The 25,078-nt window shown below is 41.8% G+C and overlaps 1 protein-coding gene across 7 annotated transcripts in view; it reads right to left on the bottom strand.

Moving 5' to 3' along the window:
• The window catches only part of MTUS1 (microtubule associated scaffold protein 1), a 202,678-nt gene that overhangs the window by 57,026 nt on the left and 120,574 nt on the right, over nt 1–25,078 (bottom strand). For all 7 annotated transcript variants that reach the window (XR_014711532.1, XM_084627576.1, XM_084627578.1 and 4 more), the window contains one exon: nt 8,332–8,549. Coding sequence is in view for 6 of the 7 variants with exons in the window: in XM_084627576.1 (XP_084483702.1) it covers nt 8,332–8,549 (218 nt within the window). In the remaining variant the exon portion in view is untranslated. The remainder of the gene's footprint in view (nt 1–8,331; nt 8,550–25,078) is intronic.

Below are 25,078 nucleotides of genomic sequence, written 5' to 3'. Positions count from 1 at the left end.
GCAGCTCCCATTGGCCACAGTTCCCCATTCCCGGCCAATGGGAGCTGCGGGGGTGAGCTTGCAGGCAAGGGCAGCATGCAGAGACCCTATCCCCTTCTCTCCACCAGGAGCCACTGCCGGACAAGCCAGCCACTTCTAGGAGCAGCGTGGGCCCTGCTGCACTGCCAAACTGTTGATCAACTAGTCCATCATAGAGCCTCTTATGATCTCAGTCTCAGTGACAAACTGAGACAAAATGTCAGAGGCTCCACAATCGACCAGCTGATCACAGTCTACCATTTGGTGACCACTGCCTTAGAGCAATTTCAACTGATCCGTTTCCAATGGCAGCTCATGGGACTTGAATTTCCTGAGTCTTTATCGGGGAAACAATGCCGTATCGTTAATATAGCCATGCTCACTGAGACATCCCATTCACTGAAGACAGACATTGAAAATACAGCGATTTCTAAATCCTCTGACTTTTGAAATCTTTGGAAATTCCAATAATAGAAAATTAACTTGAGAATGTTCTAGTTGCACAGAGTTAAGCACTCAGTCAGGAAATGCCAGAACTATGGCTGCTTATAGATTGATGACCCACTTCCACATCTGTTTTAAATCACACTTCCTATAACTCATGCTTTTACATCACTTCTCATAATTGTCTCTCCTATTCTACAGGATGACGTAATGATATCTGCTTCTTAGTTATGCCCTCTAGAGTTTAGTTTCTCATCATCCTCTCAACCACATGGGTTCCAGCCAGCAAATTCTCCTGGGCTATGTCACCAGGATGCATCTCACTGTAAAACATTCCTGGATACTGTGAATCAAAATTCCAGTCCTCTTCTTGCCATTGTTTGAGGACTGTTAGCAGTGTCATAGAATCATAGAAGACTAGGGTTGGAAGAGACCTCAGGAGGTCATCTAGTCCAACCCCCTGCTCAAAGCAGGACCAATGCCAACTAGATCATCTCAGCCAGGGCTTTGTCAAGCCGGGCCTTAAAATCCTCTAAAGACGGAGATTCCACCACCTCCCTAGGTAATCCATTCCAGTGCTTCACCACCCTCCTAATTAAATAGCTTTTCCTAATATCCAACCTAGACCTCCCCCACTGCAACTTGAGACCATTGCTCCTTGTTCTGTCACCTGCCACCACTGAGAACAGCAGAGCTCCATCCTCTTTGGAAACCCCCTTCAAGTAGTTGAAGGCTGCTCTCAAACCCTCCCCTTGCTCTTCTCTTCTGCACACTAAACAGCCCAGTTCCCTCAGCCTCTCCTCATAAGTCATGTGTCCCAGCCCCTTTATCATTTTCACTGCCCTCTGCTGGACTCTCTCCAATTTGTACACATCCTTTCTGTAGAGGGGGTCCCAAAACTGGACACAGTATTCCAGATGTGGCCTCACGAGTGCCAAATAGAGGAGAATAATCACTTCACTTGATCTGCTGGCAATACTTCTACTAATGTTGCCAAGAAGGCTAACAGCATATTGGGCTGCAAGGGCACACTGCTGACTCATATCCAGCTTCTCATCCACTGTAATCCCCAGGTCCTTTTTTGCAGAACTGCCGCTTCGCCAGGGACTGAAGTGAGGCTAACTGGTCTGTAGCTCTCCAGATTCTTCTTCTTCCCTTTTTAAAAGATGGCACTATATTTGCCTTTTTCCAGTCATCCAAGACCTCCTCCAATTGCCATGAGTTTTCGGAGATAACAGCCAACAGCTCTGTAATCATGTCAGCCAATTCCCTCAGCTTTTCTAAATAGTCCTTAACCTGTTCTTTCACCACTGAGGGCTGCTTACCTCCTCCCCATAGTGTGCTGCTCAGCGCAGCAGTCTGGGAGCTGACCTTGTCTGTGAAGACTGAGGCAAAAAAAAAAAAAAAAAGTATGGAGTACTTCAGCTTTTTCCACATCATCTGTCACTAAGTTGCCTCCCCTATTCAGTAAGGGTCCCACACTTTCCCTGACCACCTTCTTGTTGCTAATGTAAGCGGGGGAACAGTCCCGCTATTGTGGGGAACTTTCCTGGCTTCTGCACTACCCCAGTGAAGTGGGCTAGCGAAAGGATCTGAGTCCTCACTCCCACTTCCTTAACCCAGAGGCCTCCCTGCCCTTGAGGACTTCCCTTCCACTCTCCTGTCTGGCAAAGTCCTCATAACCCCAACAAGGCTGGGCCCAGGATTCCTAGGGGGCTTAACCCCCAACCCTACTGTGGTCACCTTGGACAGGGGCTAGGGTGTCCCCACTCCGGGGTACTCTCTCTGCACTGAGCACTTCTCTGACCCACTTATCATTACATACAATTTAAAGCAAATGCAAGTTATTTAATCAACAATTAATTTAAAAAAGAATAAGAAAAATGGGAAAGGTTAAAGGAAACATCACCCTGCTCTGTGGCAGGGAACATCACAAACAGTTTCTCTGGAATGTCAGGGAAGTTCAGTCCGTTCCTTGTAAGTCCCAGGCCTCCTTCTCAGGCCCTGGCTGTGCTGCAGGGATGCTGTGGGGTGGAGTCGCTCTGCTCGTGGCCACACGCTCTCAGGCTCTAGGTGGCAGGGCCCTTCTTCCCAGCATTGCCCCCACCCTGTCAGGGTTACCAATCCCCCTCCGAGTCTGGCCTGCAGAGCCTCCTGGCTGAGGGGTCTCCCTGTGCTGGGCCCGCTGCCCAGGGTCCCCGCTCGCTCTCCCCAGCTGCTCACGACACCTGGCCCAGGACTGTTCCAGCCCCAGCCCCACCCCCCCACCCCCTCAGCACGGCTGCTGCTCTGCTCCCAGCTTCATGGGCTGCTTCTCTGGCCCCTCTGGCTCTGGTTGCTGCAGCTCTCCTCCCAGGGCAAGTCTGCTCTCTCTGGGCTGTGCTTCTGACTTTGTCCTGGGAGCAGAGCTGCAGCCCCAGGGTCTGCTCTCTCCGGGCTCCTTTTCTGGTCACTCTGGATCTGGCACAGCTCTGCTCCCCAGCTCAGCTTGGACCCCTGCTTTCTCCTTAGCTTGGCCCCACTCTGACTCAGGCAATTCCAGCTCACATGGATGACGGACCTCCCCAGCCTCCTGAATCCCTGATTAGCCTGCCCACCCTGTCATTCAGGCTGACCTAGAGCATTGGCCTCTCCCCATTGCTCCTAGGGACTGGCAGTCTCAGGGTCCTGATTCCCCATCGATTCTTCCCCCTTTTAGTACTGGGAGCTAGCGACTAAAACACACCCACTGAATGTTAGTAAGGGAGCAACAGTTCCCTTACACTAACAAGAAACCATTCTTGTTACCCTTCACATCCCTTGCTAGCTGCAACTCCAATTGTGCTTTGGCCTTCCTGATTACACCCCTGCATGCTTGAGCAATATTTTTATATTCCTCCAAAGTCATCTGTCCAAATTTCCACTTCTTGTAAACTTCCTTTTTGTGTTTAAGGTGACCATAGACTTCTGTTAAGCCAAGCTGGTTCCCTGCCATATTTGCTATTCTTTCTGCGCATCGGGATGGTTTGTTCCTGCACCCTCAATAAGGCTTCTTTAAAATACAGCCAGCTCTCCTGGACTCCTTCCCCACTCATATTAGCCTCCCAGGGGATCCTCCCCATCAGTTCCCTGAGGGAGGCAAAATTTGCTTTTCTGAAGTCCTGGGTCCGTATTCTGCTGCTCTCCTTTCTTCCTTTTGTCAGGATCCTGAACTCTACCATCTCATGGTCACTGCTGCCCAGGTTGCCACCCACTTATACTTCCTCTACCAATTCTTCCCTGTTTGTGAGCAGCAGATCAAGAGGATCACAGCCCCTAGTTGGTTCCTCCAGCACTTGCACCTGGAAGTTGTCCCCAACGCTTTCCAAAAGCTTCCTGGATTGTCTGTGCACTGCTGTATTACTCTCCCAGCAGATGTCAGGGTGATTGAAGTCCCCCATGAGAATCAGGCCCTGTGATCTGGAAATTTCTGTTAGTTATCCAAATAAAGCCTCGTCTACCTCCTCCTCCTGGTCATGTGGTCTATAGCAAGACGTCCACCACGACACCATCCTTGTTGCTCTCGCCTCTAAACTTAACCCAAAGACTCTCAACGGGCTTCTTTCCAGTTTGATACTGGAACTCTGAGCAATCATACTGCTCTCTTACATACAATGCAACTCCTCCACCTTTTCTCCCTGGCCTTTCCTTCCTGAACAGTTTATACCCATCCATGACAGTGCTCCAGACATATCCTCCTCACCCAACATTTCTCTAAGCTGTTCTGTTCTCTATTTAAAGTTTCAGTAACTTATTTCTATAGCAGTTTAAGTATCTTATCCTTAAGTTAGTTTTGCATATAATGGGCATATAAACATTTTGTAATCCAAATAAAATTAATCTATTTTAAGTACAATTGTCCGGATTCTAAACAGGACACAAATGTACAATAATTACAATTCATGTATTACTTAAAAAAACATGATTTAGGCAAGATCTATGCTAATATCACTGCAGTGGTCATGCAACGTAATTCAAGCCACTACCACAATGCAATTCATTTTCACCTAAAAGATAAGCCTCAACAGAATAGCTTCAGAGTATGAAGTTTAAGAAAGAAGATTTACTCTAGCTAATACTGTGGAGAAGACTGACATGTCTAGAGTTACTCTATTTCTATTAGTGTGAGAAAATATATTTCTTATTGGCATTGAATTTCAACAGGTGAAGCCCAACTTATTGTTTTGAGTTCAGTGGTACTTCAGTGGTTGGCTTTGATTTTAAACATTTGGAATTTTAATTCAAAGTGGATGAAAAAACTGTTTCATAATATTTAACATTTGTCTGAACAAACAGCAATATCCAAGAGTTTTACTTCTACACAAAGTATGGATCATTTTTTATTTTACAACAAAAAGTGGCCCAATTACAATCTTATAGAGCAACCAGGAGGTCGCAGTATTGGCTGGGAAGGTTTAGGAGAGTAAAATGGACAGATTTTCAGCATGCTGTCTGCGACATGGAGCACCCCTCATTCTCATTGACAGTTTTACAAGAGATTATAACAGTACAATCTGGGGTTCAGATTTGTTTTAATGTAACCAACTCTGGTTCCTATTGAGTTTACTACAGACTCATTATGCCACATCTTTTAAACTAGGTTTGTGGTTTCTATTAATGTAAATAACTTCAAATTTACTGTATTCTTAGAAGATTAATATAGTGAATAAGTTGATAAAAGTAATATCAAAGAGTTAAAGTCAATAATCAACTGAAAACCGCACTGCCCCAATGTTTTTTTTAAACCTGCTACAGTTACAACCATCAACTACCAAGATTACTACAACAGAAGAACGAACTTTTAGATTTAGCCTGCATTTGATAACACTGAGTATTCTCAGTTTCATTGTTCCCCTTCTTGCTTGTCGGTTTTAAAAACAGGAAAGCATGATATAAAGCCACAAAAACTTGGCAAGGGACAACAGAACAGGGGTAATGACATTTTTACTTGACTGATTTCAATCTGATGTGTCCTTTTAACACTGCAAGCGCACACACATTTAACAATAGACAGTCAGTCCAGTTTCTGACATTTACATCAGATGCCTTGCTCATTTCCGATAAATACTCTTGCTGACAAGAAGATCACTATCTTGCATTAGTTTGTTGTAGCAACATTACAATAATTGAGAGAAAGTTACTTGAATTCCCGATAAGTAAAAACTGGGTTTTAGAATTTTAAGGTCAAGAATTCTCAAATCTTAAACTGGTTATCCACATTTCAAGCATATCATATTTATAAAGACTACCCTTAATGAATCTTAAGTCTAACTATAGAAATCTGGGCAAATTCTGATAGCTGAAGAGTTTAATGGTTGACTGATAATTTCCTAATACAGTATTGACAAATACAAGATAATGCCTCTACATGCATATATTAAAGGTAGATTTAGGGTTTAACACAACTTTGGGGCCAATACCTGTCTCAGATTAGGAAAAACAGTACAGTACCATTACTAGATCTAATTAAAGAAATATATAAATAGAGTGCCATCCTGTTACTTTACTCCAATGGGGCTGGGTGGATTTGGATGTATGCGCGTTTTGCTAAGAATTTTAGTTAACAGCAATTCCATAAAGTCCATTTTTAGTGGAGGAAAATGCTTGAAATAACGTACTGCTTGTGGAAGTTTACTAGGCACCAGGACTTCAGTTAAACTATGGCTATCAAGAGAATAGGAGAGACACCACAGATCTTACAAATAATGAATTTTGATAGTATAGCTTTTAATGGCAGGCATCTTCTGAAGTTGATAGTCCTGAAGATAATTTGGCTCAACTACAATGTAATTGGTTTGCAGACTTCAAAGGGAAATTTAAAATGGCTTCAGTTGCAGTTTATTTAACAGAGCTTGAGGTAAAAATTCAAATACAAGCAAGGATAAATTTGGAAACAAAGTTACAGGTAGAAGAAAAACATAACATGCAATCTGTAGCCTATACTTGTTAATAAATTACTTTCCTGTCTAATAAAGTATTTCTTACCCCAAGGTTAGCCTTTGCGGAGCTCAGCAAGTCCAAAGGATTGGGATTCACTTTTCATGGGACCCCCCTTGCCCCACTGACTGACTTCTTATACTCTTTTCTTTTATACAATCACAGAATAGTGTCCTTCAATTCAGGGGTCCCTATTCAGAGACTTTTAATGGGGTTCTTTTTGTCCTTGTAAACTCTGAACCCTGCATCTGGCCCCAACTGGGTAAACACAAACTGGCTCAGTTGACAGATGTCCATTGTTCTCATGTTAATTGGGTTAGCTCTCAGATTTCCTCTCTTCAGGTAACAGGTTTCACTCCCATCAGATTTGGGATATAATATCCTACAAGTTAGATCACTCAAATCGTTTCCCATAGAAACATATTGCAATAACCATGACAATTAGCTAGTTCTGAGCTTTCGACTCCCTTTAGTGAAATATTGAGAAGGTTATCAGATACAGGGTGATATACTAGTCTGGGCCTTTCTGTGTCACATCCACCCCTTCACCTTACTCTAAAAGCGATCAGGAAAGATGCTTATCCTTTACACAGAAGCTGAACAAGGTCACAGAATATTCCTGCTTCTATTAGCTGAAATAATAAAACCTAGATTCAAGTGATTCAATTTATGTACAAGAGCCAACCATGTTTAAAGGGTCCTTAAGCATCGACTGGATTGCTCTTCAAGTGTAACACCATCCTTACATACTGCGAAAACAAGTCTTTTTAAAGGAAGGGCTATGGGGCCAAGTCTCCAAATAGAAAATATTTACAATAAATTTTAGCAGAAAAAACCAGGGCTATGGCAGTGACCCAATGATCTACTATATATGCATGTTATTTGCAGAAAGTTTTCAAAGTGTTAGGAGATAGCAGTACAGTGTATATATTGGATGTAATAATTTGAACTAGTTGTACACAACTGATTGTCAAGTAAATTAAGTCACTAGAAGGTATCTGCACATTACGGTAAACAAAATAATGAACACCTGTTCAATGCAGGTGGTCAATAATGTTAGAATACAAGGGATAGTTTAATGGTATTGAAATATATTGAGTGTGGTTAATTGGAGGCCTTCAATTAACACCAAAAAGGCATTGAAGGCAAAGAACCTCATCTTGGATACTGTTTTTAATTGTAGTCATATCTTAAAGGTCCTATTAGAAAAAAGGCCCACTATGAAGACTTCCCACATAGAAAGAGAGATACACAATGCTACTTCTATATAGTTTAGAGATGAAACAAAAGATAAGTGTACAAAAAATGAATGCTACAGAAAAAAAGAAAGCACTCCTACTGGAAGGTTCCTTTGGGTGCATCTACACCAGTGCTTAATTTGTAAATAAAGATGCTGGAGCTCAAACAATTTTTTTTTGTAATTTTTTTTTTTCATTTTTGTAACTGACATGGCAAGCCCACTGATGCCAGAGCTCTGAACTACCAAGCCTAGAGGACTGGGGCTCAGCCCTGGCACATGTTAACACTGATCTACACAGCAAAAACAAAAAACAAAAAACCTGTGTAAGTGAGTCTCAGAGCCTGGGTCAGGTAACTCAGGCTCACTCTGTTGGGCTAAAAATAGCAGTGTAGACTTTTGGGCTTGGCCTGGAGCCTGGGCTCAGAGACCCTCCTCCCTTGCCAGGTCTCAGAGCCCAGAACACCCACACTATTATTTTTAGCCCGACAGCATAAGCCCGAGCCACTTCACCCAGGCTCTGAGACTCGCTGCCACAAGTTTTTTTGCTGCGTAGATTCACCAGATGAGTCAAATGAAGACTTGTTATGTGTACAAATTAAATATTCAGACGCCCTGCCAGATTTAGAAGATGGCACCAAATTCAAGCAAAGACTACTGTATTTGGATAGCCTTACCTCAGACTGTAGGTGCTGGATCACAACTGTTAATGCTTCAAACTTCTGGTTACTGCTTGCCAAGAATTTCTTCAAATGCAGGATAATTTCACTTTGGTTCTCACATTTTGCTTTGTATTGTGCCAACTCACGTTTTTTTGTTTCAGTTGAATGCACATCTGGAGAGGTTTGTGTATGTATGCATGAACTTTTAGGACTCCTCTGCTTGCCTCTCTCAACTGCAATTTTAAAAAGAAAGAAAAAAAAAGACATTCTAATTAAAGTATTCACTTTTGAAGTTTTACTAGCTACCAAAGCTGGAAGTCAAAACACACAGGAAATAGAAACAAATATTTAAAGAACATTACTTGAGCCGCTTTGACTGGGTCAAAAGGGTTACTTTTTAGTAGCATTAGGGTCTTGAGGATAATGGACTGTACAACAACTTCAGCATTCTCTTACCACAAAAACCATATAAACTCAGATAGCTCTTAATGATTATGCATTTACATTTGTTCATTGAACGCATTTTAGCTAACTCTTTACACTGCAATTTTGATTACCATTTTCACACATCCAGTACACTTCAAGCTTCCCCTATCCCATTATGCACAGCCTGAGGATTACCTACTTTAATATTCTAATATTGCAAATTCAGACACTTAACAGCACTAGTGTGATGGGTTCTCCCCTCCCCCCACCTCAGGGTTCTGCCTGGAACTGGGATACCACTGACCCCGCCTGACCCACCAACCTGGACTCCCTTTACAGTGTACTGCTGTGACAGGCCCACAAGCCCCCTCCAGCACACATACAGGTAGGGACACACCCAGGTGCAGCTCTACACACAGCTGCTAAGAACAGCTCTGCATGGGAAGGCTCAGTTAAGGAACTGCCAAGTACTCAAGTGCACACCCACCTTTGGAAGGTAAACCCCAAATCACACAGTCTTGTGCTGCACAGAGAACTGGAGGGGAGGGACAGCTCAGTGGTTTGAACATTGGCATGCTAACCCCAAGGTTGTGAGTTCAATCCTTGAGGGGGCCATTTAGGGATTTGGGGCAAAAATTGGCAATTGGTCCTGCTTTGAGCAGGGGGTTGGACTAGATGACCTCCTGAGGTCCCTTCCAAACCTGATATTCTATGGTTCTAAGCTCATGAAATTCACCCTTCCCTCCATGTGGAGAGGGATGTAAACTACTTTCAGTAATGATTTTCAGACAAAACAAGTTTATTAATGACATGAGGATACATTTTAAGTGATAAGGGAGAGCAAACAGATCAAAGCAGATTACCTAGCAAATAAAACAAAAATGCAATCTAAGCTTAATATACTAAAGAAACTGTATATGAGTAGCAAATTCTCACCCTAACTGTTGTTTTAGGCAGTTTGTAGAAATTCTTGAGGGCAAGCTGCACTTGCTTGCAGCTTAAAACCCCAGATATACCTTTCAGAGGCTAGAAATCCCTCTAGCCTGGGTTCAGCCCTTCTCCCACAGTTTAGTCCTGATTTCTCAGATGTTTCCAAGCATCTCCTTTGGGCGGGGAGTCAATGAAGAACCCAGGATGATGTCACTCCCCTGCCTTAAATAGCTTTTGCAATGGTGGTAACCCTTTTTCCCTCCAACTTTAGTTCCCATGCCTTTCAGTGGAAAAACACTAGTATTCTGTGATGGAGTCCAGTACCAGGTGACTTGGTTGCATGATCCCATAGTGTCATAGCAGCTATGGGTCAGAGGCTGTTTGTAGCATCCTCAGGAAGGCTCCCTGGTGGGAGATTAGCATCTTCTAAACCCTATTGTTCTCCCTAACGGCCCTTCCCAGCCAGCCATCTAAACTGAGTGTCTTCTGCCTAGTCTTCATGCTCAAATAAATTGGTTAGTCTCTAAGGTGCCACAAGTACTCCTTTTCTTTTTACTCTGAATTCTGCCTAGTGGGCATTCCCCGGGTGTAAATACATTTGCAATAGATACATAGACAATATTCCTAACTTCAGATACCAAAATAGTACTTGCATTCAAATAGAATAATGATATTCAGTAAATCAACCTTTTCAATATCTCACATGACCTATTTTGCATATTTTACATCATAGGTATGCCATAATCATATCACAATAATATCTCTGAAGAATATGGGGCATAGCGTCAAAACTGGATCATGTCACATCAGAAGAGACCAACGTTTCTATATTCAATATTTGATTCTTACAGGTGTACAAGGTTTCTCTATAGCCTTCAATTTGGAAAGTCAGCAGTGTGTAGCTGTTAAGCAGGGCCAGTGTCTCCCTTTAGTTCTCAGAGGCTGCGAACAAATCCTATAGCAACCACACAATCTGATGCAATATATAGATATCCCAAGGTAGTTTAATGAAAACATCAAGACAAATGAGCCATTAGTTTAACTATCAAGATTAATTGAATTTAAAGTTGAGAATCAAAGGAAACTAAATTTGTAACGATTTGAGAGAGGTGAGATTTGATGGGAAAAAATAGAAGTAAAAAAGGCCAATATTTCTTATGCATGATAATCAGAAGTTTATAAAGTCCTTCAAAAGCTCTGAAAACCAGTGAAACAACATTGATACATTCAGTACATCAATATCCTACTATATCACATCACTGAAAGTAGGTTGAGAACCAACATGTATCAATACTGTTAGTAACAACCTTGGGTGGCTTAGAGCAGCTACCCAAACATTTGAAAGCAGAGTCCTCATTCAGGAACATTAAACCAATCATGCCCCTTTTCCCTTGCCAGGTGTTAAGATCTCCTCAAGGTAATGTATAATTTTCCCCCAAACACTCTATCCCATACGAGTCCATGAGTGCTGCCGACCCCACCCTCAGGAAACAGTGGTATAGAAGTTCCTATTGATGCTTCTTTCTTGACTATTTCACTGCCCATCGAAGCATGTAACAACACTGACCACTGAAGTATCATTGGCATTAGCACACATTTTAAATGAGTGGACTAGTTTGCAGCTTATAACTACAGTTTCAGTGTCTCAGAAAACTCAGAATTGCTCTGTTATTCTCTTAGTCACCTTTCAAAGGTTCCTCAAAACCATAATGAAGACAACAGAGATCTTCCCATGTCCCTCCCAGCCAGTCTTTCGCACCCTGCAGGGACATACCCCCGCCCCCCCCCCACACACACATTCAGAAAATGATAATGCACTGGTACAAATCATTCTCACCTTAAAAATTAATAGCCTGAATCTAACCCCTATCAATGACTAAGTTGATAATATTTAATGGCTTTTTGGGGGAGCTACATGATCTGCCATAAAACAAACTCACTCCTGTCTTGGCAGCAGCACAGAGTGGGGTTGGGTGTTATTGTTTTGGGAGAAAGAAATTATATCAGATACTGTTTCTTAGCGGAGTTTATTTCAGACCGGTACAAAGCAAAAGCAGACCATATGTGACACAGGATTCCAGCCATATCCATATTCCCACTATTTAGCCAGAATGAATTTATCACACAAATCCATTAAAGCATTGATCAAACCCTAGTGTTCAGGCTGCCAAATAATTTTCCTAGTCACTTGATCCAAATATCTGTCAAACCGAACGCTGGCGACTTGTGATAATGCTTTAACACACAAAATGTAGCCCATTTCAATGCAAAGACATTCCCCCAAGCACTTTTGTTACATAAGGGTCACTGTACAACAACAGCCTCAATGTTCAAGGCTTCTCCGCAAGCATGAACCGTTATCAATGGTGTAAGATGCCTCTTCAGATAAAGATCACCCAATCCCTCCTATGCCTGGTTATGACCTCTGGGCAGGTCACCTCTACTTGTTCCTCTTGTGAAGAGGAACGTTCCTAAGACCCCAAAGCGGTACAGGAAGAGCTGAACCTCAGAGAAAGCCAAATCACAGTTGTATTGAAACAAGAGTATACAAGAAAGCGTGAAAACATGAACGAACAATATTTTAGGATAGATTCCTGTTAAGGCCCTCAAAATTGAGGGAGTGACTTCGGTTACCAAAACGAAGATTAAGATAGGCCAAAGAGAGTAAGGTGAATTTGGTGAGACTAACTTGTAGAGCGAGTCACCATCCTGAACATAAAGTCTATTCCCCTTAATTATGACCCCCCAAATCCTTTCTACATTAAGCCTAATGTGAGTCTTTATAACAAGATGCCATCCAGTCCATTTTTAAATTCAGTGTCTACTGCCATTGCACTTAACTTCTGATTAAACACTGCAGACTGTTCCAGATCTCACAAGCAACATAACCAGATAGAGTCATCCTCATAATTATGTAGACCGCTGAGCTCATCTGTCAACATACAAGGAATTGGATATTTTATTAAACTGCACCCATCTGGTCAGTGCATATTGGCTAGGACTCCAAATACCTATATCTCTGGGAAAAGTGCATTGCACACACTTGGGACAGTCCTCAATTGAGAACTCTTCCTAGCCTCAGAGATCTACCCTGTGCCAATGACCAGGATATGGGCAGTTGTGCCCATGGTCAGAGCTCAAGTTGGTAGTCAGGAACCAGAGCCAAGGGTCAGAACCTGGTTACCTGGAGTGCACCAGGGTGGGGGAAGGGCTGGGGCACCAAGGCAAGGACAGGAGCTATTGTAGCCACACAGGCAAATACTTCAAGCAGCCACTGAACTGCAGCAGCTGGGCTTAAGAGCCTGTCTGCTGACTCTTCCAACCAAACAGGAGGTGTAGCCTAAGATGCAGCATACCACAGACCAGCTCCTTAGGTTGCCTGGAGACTGGCTCTGCTGAAAGCTCAGATTCCTGACACCCTGGGGCTCTACAATACAATTGTCTGGCTGAATGAATGCAGCTACCATTCGGCTGAAGCTGAGCAAAGCCCACTTCTTTGTGAAAGCCTTTTTTTTTTTTTTTTTTTTTTTTAATTTAGGAACTGGTTCCCCTGACTCCACTGGGAGTCTGACCAATCTGATATGAAGTTGCGCAGGAGGAGAAAATGAACTATTCTATCACTAGGGTGTATCCCATATACTTGTTACATTTAAGAGCCTAGATATAACAAGGAATGTAACCACTCCTGTAAAGTCTAACTTGAGCTACTTCAGAGTGGCTTGGTCCACATTGCTTTAACAAAAAACATTCAATCCTGACAACCATTTGAGCTTCTACCTTTGCGCACTTAGTTGCTGAATAGCAACTGAAATTCTGCCTCCATGAATAACTAAGCTTGGCCACATCCCAAAGCTTATCTGAAGTTTACCACTCTGAAACGTATCCCCTTGAGAATTTCTACTGCTTTCTTGAGTTTATAGAACTAAACCAGAACCTTTTGCATTATTCCAAGTGACTTTATTGGTATGTCTACACTGCAACAATACCCACAGCTGGCCCATGCTAGATTACTCAAGCTCACAGGGATCAAGCTACAGGGATGTAAAATTGCAGTGGAGACACTCTAGCTTGATCTAGGACCCACCCTTCCCTGCAAGATCCCAGCTCCCAAATGCTGGGACCCTAAGAGGGGTGAAAGTTCTAGAGCCCGGGCTTCAGCCAAGCCCAAATGTGTACATTGCAATTTTATAGCCCCGGAGCCCCAGAGTCAGCTGACACCGGCCTGCTGCAGATGTTTTATTGCAGTATAGACATACCCTATGAGTAAGGATATGATTTAGTCACAGAGATCACTGATTCCATAACTTTAACAGATCTCCGTGACTACAACCCCGTGGAGGTGCGACTCTGAGCTGTTGGCCTATCTTGTGGCATCAGGGATCCAGCTCCATGCCAGGGAGCTTGGGCTTCTGTTGCTTATTGCCCATGTCCTGCCTGTGACTTTTACTAAAAATACCTGTGACAAAATCTTAACCTTACATATGAGTACATGCTAATGCCCTTCTACTTTAAACTGAGGTTATTTTCCTTAGAAAAAGCTTTTTAAATATGAATGATAGAATTTCTAAAAAAAACAAGTGTTCCAAACAGGGCTAAATAAGAAAGAATTAGAGCAGAAACAACCAAACCTTTCACCTCCAAACTTTCTAATTCGAGGATCAGGTAAGAGTCTGAAGTTCTCTTACCCCAAGCCATCCTCTTTTCATGTTCCTTCACCAAACTGTTAGCTTCTAGAGTGGTTTGACGACTAACTTTCTCATCCAAGCATTCGTCGTCGTCCTTAAATCCTTGCTTCTGATCCTCTCTGTTAGCAAGATCCAGGCTGGTCAAAGCTTTCTGGCTTTTTTCCATTTTCTGGAAAACTTTAACAACATTGGTCAAATTGCTGCTAATTCCTTCAATCAGATATACCAGATCAGCCTGGGCATTTAACCGAACTTCCATTTCTTTCCTCACTGTCTGGATCTCCTCAACTACAGTTTTTAATTCCAATTCACTGGATTTAATTTCTGCTTTGAAGTCATCTTTCATCTGTTGCTGGCTCCTCTGTGCAACAAGAACTGTTCCGATTTCCTGTTGGGAAACTTCTATGCCATTTCTTAATTCCTTTTGGCCAGCTTTCACTGCCTCCTGGCTAGCTTTAATTTCTGCCATCATGGCAGCTTAACTCTTTATCTCTGCTCCAGCAGGAGCCATGGGGTCTTCTTGGATATATTACTCCACAGTGACAACAGCTGTCACAGGTTCCAGGCCATCAGGAAGGTTTGCACACCAGCAACTAGTTACCACTTATGTGGAGAAGTAAGCAGGTAACCCTCTGGTGAAGTATTCTACTTCAGGTTATAGTCAGTACACTTAACTGAAGACACTATTCAGAAGCAGAGCACACCTTACAGAGCTCTGTGGAATAGTTCAGTCCCAAATTTCAACAAGAGTATTAGTTAGTGTAACAACTGCCTGATTTTGCCACACCCAACCTATTAAATCCTTTGCTCATCCACGTATGTGGGATGTCACTTGGAAAGTCACTCCCAACAGTCACTTGTTCCAGGTGTCAATCAAAAGCACCAGTGGGAGTTGTTGCCAATATGTTTGGCTTCTTTGCAACACAATAGGCATCCACGAGAACTCAAAAACCCTCCCTCTTCAAGGGAAGGGCTTAAATGAATGCTTTTAACTGCACGTAAGTTTGAAATCCCTTATTTCTCAGTTAATGGCCTCAATACTATGCTGAACTGGGTGGCTCACCAGGACACGGCAGATGTTCCTAATTAGATGTTAATGAATAAATCCATGAGTGCCTTTTCCACAAACACCATCACTACAACTAGTACTGCCTCTGGACAGTCTCAAGAAGACTACATACTAACCAATAATGGAACATCAGTTATCCTCATCCCTGAGCTAAGTCCTCTAGTTCACAGTTGAGGCCCAGTGGCAAAGCAGCATGGGGAAGATTACCTATTCTATACTGTTCAATGTGTTTTTGACGTCTTCATTCAGTAGGCCTACCAACCCAGCAAACTTTGGAGTGTTAGCTTTTTAAAAGCAAAAGTTATGTCTCATGTCTAACTATAGACCTCGTAATAATTCTAGGTAAGCATATTTGCAAGTAGTTCGATACCAGACCCCCCAGCTATTTGGAAATAGCATGAGACAATTTACTCACTGCACATTGATTCTGAAAACCACTAATACAAGGTGCACGTTGGAGTTGATAATGAAGTACCCCCCTTTTTCACTTTACACATGAATCTCCTTTCGAAGGCTATCAAGTATCAAAGCTTCAATTAGCACACAATATTTTGGGTGAGATTCTAGTGCAGCACAGAACTTGAAGTCTTGGGGCAGGGCAGGAGAAAGAGAGGAAACAAAGCTTTACACTTCTGTTCTCTCAGGATTCCAGGCTATTTTGGGGGCCAAATTAACCCTCAAATAATGTAGAGCGCCTGAGGGTGATCTGTCCAAAATGACAGTACCCCATCCTGTATACCTATAGGTGGGCAGCACTATGGAGAATCCCTAAAGCAACCTTCACAAGAATCCTACTCTTGACTTTAATAAAAGATCGCTTATGGAACAAAGGGACTAGTTTCCACAATTCAAAATAGTGAGCAAACATAAGTATAAGCACACTCAACACCACCCTATAAGAGCTGTCCACTTTCTGGTCAGCATATCCTCACATTTCAGTCTTCAAAACCCACAAGGCTACATTAGGAGAGTTGGAAGATGCAGTTTAGTCTTATTCTGGTGAATCTAGGTTTTCCTGGATGAATCTTCAGCATTCATATACATGTATGGTAACCATCTAATAACTAAAAGGTATACACAGTACATTGTATGGGAGCTATTTTGAATCCCAACATCAGACAAAAGGACACCTATCAAATCAAGTCATCTTGACAGTTATTGAAGATAACAATCCATATAAGTATAAGAACTCGGCAGTACACCACCCACCAACCTCCATCCACACAATTAGGTTAACTTAACCAGCAAGTAATTCAAGGAAACGGGAGATATTCCACCCCATTTGAACATTCAACATCCCATGCCCTCAGCCCTCCCTAAAAACCCTGATCAACAGTCCTAAGCATCAGCATCTTGGGAGCATGGAGAAGAGTTCCAGAGCCGAGAAACCTGGAAAAGAATGCCTTGATAGAATCCCCCAGCCTTTGACACGGCCTGCATTCAGAAAATGGTTTTCTGTTAAGTAGTAAGGCCATTTATTGATTTTATGGTTAAAAACCAAAAGTTTAACCTCACCTGGAGAGCAAGGATAGCCAATACAGATCCGCGACACTTAGGTCTTATGGTCACAACAGTATGCATTCACTTAAGAAAGCCACCACATTCTACACCAGTTCTATTTTCAAAATGGGTTTAAAAGGTGTAGTTCCACATAGAGTGCAATGCAGTAATCTAATTATGGTGGGAAAAGCATAGATTTTGCATCCAAGAAATGAAGTTGCAACCATCTGGGAAGTCACAAGTACAAAGTCATCACTTCTATACTAGGATATGTGGATCAGTCTTTTATTGGCTGAGCTTGCAGAGGCCGTACACGCATATGGATAGCATTTTCATCTGTGTAACTTTTGAACACTGCATTGAAATCAATTTCAAAGAATGTTCTAGGTATCAGTGGCCAGAACCCTACTGATTTTGTGGAAATCAGAAAACAAAGGGGGAAAATGGAGGTCATATGAACCCCCATTTAGCACACCTACAACCTCAAGCACTTCTGCAATGGTCTATACGAGCTTAAGAATGGCCTTACTAGATCAGACCAATGACCCATCTAGCTCAGTATTCTGTCCTGGACAATGGCCAGATCACAAAACTGGTTGACGACACCCATTAATGCCTTCCTAACAACAACAATACCCCTCTCTCATCTGTCTATCCTCCCAATGACCTGAAGAACTGTGTAAAGCTTGAAAACTTCTGTGGGGGAGAGAGAAGTTGGTCCAATGAAAGATATTACCTTACGCACCTTAAACTTTATTGGGATGATAAAGAGACAACAAGTTGACATCCCATATGACTTATTTCCCAGACAAAAAATAATGGTGAGGGGGAAGGATGGTGCACACAGAATTCCTGCCATGGTACTAATGGGTCACATGGAGCCCCAAGCATGAAGGAAGGAGTAGGGGAAGATATGCAGTGAGTCCCTCAAATAGAAGGGCAATGGGAAGGTGACACATAGGAAGCATATGGGGTAGAATGGAAAAATGCAAGACCACCCCGATACATGCAATACAGTCTACAAAATGTAAGTATGGTTGCCAGGCGCCCGGTTTTTGACCAGAAAGTCTTATTGAAAGAGGACCTGTGCAGGATCTGGTCAGAAGTACTAACTGGACGCCAAGTCCGGTTATCGTCTTCAGGGCACCAGAACAGGTGGGGCACTGCCCACAAGTGCGCTCCAGCCTGCCCCCCGCCAGCATGGCACAGAGCGTGAGGACCAGGAGGGGCCAGGATAGGGAGTAGAGCAGTGCAGGGGGGCTGCCTGGTCATCAACACACAACAGACCCTTTCTGGGGCTCCCTCCTACCCGCATCTTGTGGACAGACAGGCTCAGTGTCCGCTCCCAACCCAGCTCTGCAGGTGGCAGGTGAGTCCTGGGGGAGAGGATCTGTAGTATCCGGTTTTAAGAAATTGGCAACCCTAAACAAAGGTTGCGACACTTCCCCCGTTCCCAGTTTAGTGTTTTGAATTTCTCAGTCAGAGTGCAGGAATACGATGTAGTTATTGATACACAAACAGCTTTCAGCAATACCACAAACTCCTGCAAATTGTTTGCTAGTTGTAGTAACTAGCAATGAGTTATCAGTATTGAAGAATTGTCTAGGCTTCAAGGCTTTTTTAGAAAAAATAAAAACAGAGGGCCGAGAGCACAGAAACTCAAAGTCTAATGGCTAGATTTCATCAATAGTCTGAGAAAACTCGGAGCTGCTGCAGCCTTTCACAAGAGCGTACTGCTACTGCAGCTAAGCAGACTTCCCTTTTCTCTGTCTGAATTAGTTAAAAACAAAATATCAAACATTGATATATTATATGGCCAGATACAGTAGGAAAAGAGAGGGAACTTAGTGGAATCTAATATGTTTAAATGACGTTAGATGTATAAATGACGTTAGCGATAAGTGATACAGCTTTGGGCAAAATATTGTCAACTTTAATTACAGGGTTTACCTCATGGGCAACCTTATTAGGAAAAGAAAAGGGCTGAATTCATGTTGATTTCCTTCATCTTAAGTAATGAAGTAGTAAGGCTAATATTTGTAATCAAGCATGCTTATGGTATTAAGTTAGTGAAATACACATCCACTGAAAGAGGCAGTAAATAAAAAGGAACTGAATAGCATGTTTATAAGGACACTTGACCAGAGTGGAATAATCAAAACATAACTGTTTGATTAATAATGCACAGACTCAGCTCAGCCATACATAAAAATCCCACCATTGTTAAAACAAGAAAAGAAATGGAAGAGTTACACAGCTGTTCCAGCCCACAGCAGCTACTGAAGTGATTTCGCATTGTACAATGGATTGTTAAAACAAGTTTCAAGAGCATCAAAGAACAGAGGGACTTTGCATAAATTATATCAACATAATATGAACTTCATAATGGATATTTCAGCAGAGGGCTGGAGAAACTGCATCTTGGGCAAGCATCACTTTGAAGTTGGCCAGGAGATGAACTGCACAGGGTCCTACAGAAAGTGACTGGTAGAGGTAAGTTGTTGTCTGGAGCAAGACAGCCAAAGTTGAAGGTATGTCCCAAGACGGTTGGACCAACAGCTGTGGCCTAACCTGTCTTATACAAGGTGGTTTGACAAGATGTGTTACATAAACAGACTGGAAAATTCCAGCCTCATTTGCAAGAACTCAAAGGTGATGCCTCATTCCCCAATTGGATGATGAAAAAGGACCCCCTATTTTGATTGGACCATTTGAATCTTCAGAACTACGGATCACCATTTGATTGGTCCACACCATCACCTCCAAGAACAGGAACTAAGTTGGACCACCCAGCAGAATTGGGATAAAGCAACCTGTCTGTCAGCACATCACTTTCTGAAAGCTGAAGACACCTGGAAGTGAGAAGCCTGAGGTTCTGAGCCACCTGCTGAGATCAAGTACCTAATTCAGATAAGTACTTTTAATGGTGTCTATTTTCCAGCAGTTTGGGTTGCTCAATAATGCACCAGAAAAAGGACTATAGTAGTGTCCGTGCTTTTCAAAGCTACTTTAGAGTTAGAATTAACAAGTTACTGTTAACTCAGATTGTAGGACACTGTCCATGTGTCTACCACAGTTAATGGTTTCATACTGCCTTTCAAGTTTAGGTAGATACAGACATAAAACTGATCAAGTGTACAAGCCTCTTGAACTGCACCCAGTCTATACAGTCCGTCAGGAGTGTTAATCAGATCCTGGTGGTAACATTAAGTGGAAAGTAGGTAACAAGAGGTTGACTATTATAAATCCATTGGAAAAGAGGCCTTGATGAATTGGTATGTAAGAACTAACCAAATTTTCTTGTGATCTAGTTTGGGATTGCTTTTCCTCTTATGTTAGCAACACTGGAGTTCATAACCAAATGACACAAGACCCCCTATTCTGAGGGACTCCATCAAAAATCTAAACAGTGTCCTTCCCAAGATATGCTCAGTCATGAAGTGTTATTGTGGGTGTGTGATTTGGTTCAGAAAACGTGAATGGTTACATTGACCAATTTTCTACTTAGTCAAATCACAGCCCAATATTATTTTTGCCTTCTTATATCCGATTAGTTGCTGCTAAGGATGTTTAATAAAACTTTATAAAACTAAATTCAACTCAAGTTCTTTTAGTCAAGACATGAAAATAAAAAAACCCTAAGGAAGGTGGCATAGGTATTCAGTTATGAAATTGCTTAACTAAAGTTTGTTTTATACCTTTTCTTACATACTACTCATTTATTTATTTATGCTGCTATAAAATGATTCAGCTTCTATTCTAGTTTGAGACAGACAGACTCACTCACATCTCAGGATTTACTTTACTTGAGAATATTTCCTGTTTATGTAATAGCCATCCTGGACTAATAGTCACACCAAACTACCTAGTCTCAAAGGCTAATGAGGTATTAAGCTCAAACAGGAAGTCAATGTATGTAAACAAACAAATCATGTACAGAAAATTTGGCAAGGTTTTACTTGACCATAAAATGTACAGATAGTTGTTAGTCGTCAAGCATTTTGAACAAGTTTTCCAATATTTATGGTATTTGTATAGAAACCCTAAATATTCTCTTTATTTAACTAAAAGCAAAAACAGACTATCCATATTTCTATAAATACGAGAACAATAAATCTAGGAAGGAGAAGAGTCCAAGCAAGTGTCACTCTGGTACCATTTTGAAGTTGTTTAAACAAAAATAAACTGACTAGAGAACTGAAGAGTAAATCTATGTGGGCAAATCTTGAATAGCCATAGTTACTGCTATTTAGTACCTTGTTTAATGACACAGTGTATGAACCTTTAAAGTAATAAGCCTAATTAAATATCTTAAATAAATTAACAAATATGTACTTACTTGACCTTGGTGGGGGAGGGGGAGAACAGAATGGAAATTGAACAGGTGACCATTAGGGGTGGGGGGAAAGAGGGAAACAAAGATATTCAACCAGCCAATCTTTTCACTACTTCACCAATGTTTTGAGAGAAGACAAAAGGGTCTTATGATTATTATAGGCAGAAATAGCAGCTGGGGGAGATTGGGACTTGCATGGAAAATGGGAGCCAGGTTGTTCTGGGAGGTTTGGGGGATGGGAAGAAAGACTGGTTGGGCAAGGAGAGAGTTGGTGTAGGCAAAGACTAGAAGCCAGAAAGGGAGTAGAGAATGGGACTGGCTAGATCAGGAGACTGGGACAAGGAGCTTTATTTCATCTCTTTTACTCAAGCAAATATTTGCCTATCTGCAGACTTATTTTAGTTTTAACTTGACTGTTCACATATTAGCCTAAAAGAATTGGAAAATAGCCATTAAATACCTATGCTTGGAAGAGTATTGTAACAGTCTTTGGACAATTAATGTCAACTGTGTTTAAAGAATTACTACACCATGAAATAATTAAATCCTGTTAGTGCACTGAATGTGGAGATTTGGGTTTTACTAGCAATAGCAAAAACATTCTAGAACAAGGATGGCTGCCTGTTCTTCCAAAATAGTGAAACGTATGGATTTTACACTATTCTGCTGAAAGATTTTAAATGACAGTGATCTTTGTTTTTTGAAGAACTCTACACTGTCTGAATTTTCAGCACATAACTCTTTGTATGTACTCCATATATACATCACACAATGATTTTTGGGATCAGCATGTTACCAGTTTGCATATAATACTTTACATGACACCTTTTTGATACGGATTATGACAATGGTACGTTGGGGGTAAAGATGTGTCATGTGAGTTACAGTATGGTGTACCCTCTGCCAGTTGGCACTATGGGGCTCCCAGAGGCACAAGTTACATCATTCAGAATGGTAAATTCAAAATATTTTCCTTATCCACACTAATAAGCCAGTTAGCTTTACCATAGCTAAAAGAAGGTCTGAATGTTCACCTGAATAAACGTGACATGGTCTGCATGATTGGAGAACTAGCAATCTCCAATACTGATCACATTTCAGTTTCGATTAAATGACTTTTCTTCCCTTAACTGTCTATATTTGGCTGTAATGACACTTTTGTTTTTATAGTATACAGTAGAGATGAACAGTGGTAAGGGTAGTATTTACATGAATGTTTATGACAATAACCCAGGCAACCATATGAGTAACTGTGTTGTTGGAGGTTTTGTTAATTCCAGTGGAGCATTTGGGCACCCACGACATTTGTCTGTTGGTAATGCAGGTATTCTTCCAGCATGCCACTATTTTTAAATTCTATTTCCCTACAAAGAGAACAGAGTACTTGTTCAAAATGTAATTTGTTAAGCCTATTTGGGACCAGTTTGAGAGGGAAGATGGCCTTGCGAGAAAGGCACTTGTCTGGGTTCAATTTTGAATTCAGGAGATCTAGGTTCATCCCCGGCTGACCCTGGGCAGGTAATTTAATCTCTGCTCTCAGTTCAACAGCTGCCACATAAGGATTAGAATACCATTTTGCCAACTTAAATTGTAAATAAGGTTGGTCAGAAATTTTGTTCAATTGGAGAACACCGACTCAGAGTGAAATGTTTCGCTGAACCTAGAATGGATTTGACAAAACTTCCATTGAAACAGTCGTCCACAGGGATGCTTTGTCTCCCTGCCTCATCAGGAAGGAGAGGGATTCCCCCTTTTCAGACAGCTCTCATCATAAGCTCTTCAGGATAGGGACTGTCTCTCACTGTAAGTTCATACAGTGCCTACCCTAAGGGGACACTAGTCTCAGTTGGGGCCCTCTCGGCATTACTACAATATAAATAAATTCTGAATGTGACCCCTCTATCTGTTCAAGCTTTCCTGATGCTTATTGGTGCTATCTTTATTCAAGTAATCATAGGAGCCACATGGAAATTTATAAGCCTACCATCCCTCATGTCTTACAAACCTCCCAGTGCTCATGCTGTCTAAAGTCAGTGTCCTTTAAGCACTTTTTGGACCAGTGTTACAGATCCAAACACATGCTAACCTTTTTCTCATACTGTTACCTTTCTTGATTCTGCCCTCCTTGAGGTCAGAAGTCAGGCTGTGTCTGGGGATACTGTTTATCTCCATTAACTGTCACCAAATCTGAAGCAAAATTTAGAGGAAAAGGAAGCGCTTTTTGAAAGTTGAGCAATATATAACTCCCTCCAGAACTGAACACAATTAACTGTAGCTTGGTAGGCCTGGCCTAGATGCTGAACCAATCTGTTTGTTGAAGACAAAAAGCTTATGTAGCAGAAGGTTCTCTACTTCTGTTAACAGAAGCACATTGTCTTTCAACCTTTACCTTGAAGTTTGACATCATCCTACCAAGTGTGCAGTGTCAGTATCCACTGTAATTTGAGACCCTCCGTTTAGAGAGAATCTGGAGTTTGGTGCACTCGATTGTTACAGTCCATATTTGTACATTGCACATTACATCATCCACTGGGTTAGGCATCAATACAATATTTACATTATTATTTCTAACTTTAATATATTCATTACCCCTTGTCTCCCTCTACAGAGCATGGATTTCCTCCTAATTTACATGCTGTTGGTGCAAGTGAGGTGAAAGTGGGAGGGAAGAGGGACTTGAATATTTAATGTGCTTCGAAGAACTAAGCCTGTCTAGTACACAAACCTTGCAATACACTCAGGAACATTTCAAATGCCTATGTTGCCTGCTGGTCTGGAGCAAGCCTCTTTCGAAGAAAAGTCCTTTAGGCTATGTCTACGCTATTGTGGTAAGTAGACCTATGCTATGCAACTGCTGGAGTCGACGTACTTTAGGTCAAGTTACCACAGGGTGTATGGAGAAACTATCCCGTCAACTTACCTAACTCTTCTTGTTGGGGGTATAGTACAGGGGTCTTCACTCGACCCACTAAATCGATCGCTGGTGGATCGATCTCAGAGCGTCGATCCCAGCTGTAGGGTAGACATAGCCATAGTATGTTACTGTCTTCACTGTCTCACTTTCCATTCTGATTGCCAGGTAGTATTTAGACATTAATTCCACTATTATTTGTATACCACCTACATTTCATATGGCGATTTTTCCAATTATTCACTGTTGCACTGTCAACTCTGGATATTCAAGTTTGTTAGTTCATCTCTTCCAGCAACAAAATAATCAACGTCTGGAAATCTTTGTGGGCCATTCAGAAGCTTCACAGCATAAAGCATTTACAAAGGCACCATAATATGTTGCCACACAACTTTTATCAGCCTTTCCATTTTGTTCACACAAATCAAGTCTACTGTTACTATGGGAAGCATCATTCCTTCGGTTGTGTTACTCTCAATCATTCTTTTTGCATCATAATGGAATTAAATAGGATGATGGCAAAAAGCATTCAAATGAAGACCCTATTATAGCAGTCATTTGTTGGTCACCTCTAGCAGCAATTTCCATTGTCCAAATTTCACTCAACTTTCAGGCTGAAAGGTTACATTACTTGACTAAGGATTAAAAGTGTTCAGAAAACTTAGTCCTCCTTCACCAGTTTCAATTCTGTAATGGATCCTCTTACCAGAACTACTGGAAATAACGGGCTGAAAAATCATCTAAAATAAATATTCATTGCTCTTTTCAGACTCTGTCATTAACAGCAATAACACTTGGTAGGCAGAGTCTCCTCTGCCCTAGGGTGTGATGGTCTTGGCTTCCTGGCGGATTGCGATAGGGGAACACCATAGGAATAGACCACCAGTCAAGGCTGGCTCAGTCAC

The sequence above is a fragment of the Lepidochelys olivacea genome (assembly GCF_965140295.1).
Source record: "Lepidochelys olivacea isolate rLepOli2 genome assembly, chromosome: 4".
Taxonomy (NCBI): Eukaryota; Metazoa; Chordata; order Testudines; family Cheloniidae; genus Lepidochelys; species Lepidochelys olivacea.
The sequence above is the reverse complement of the archived record's forward strand: the minus strand, read 5'-3'. Positions and strand labels throughout refer to the sequence as shown.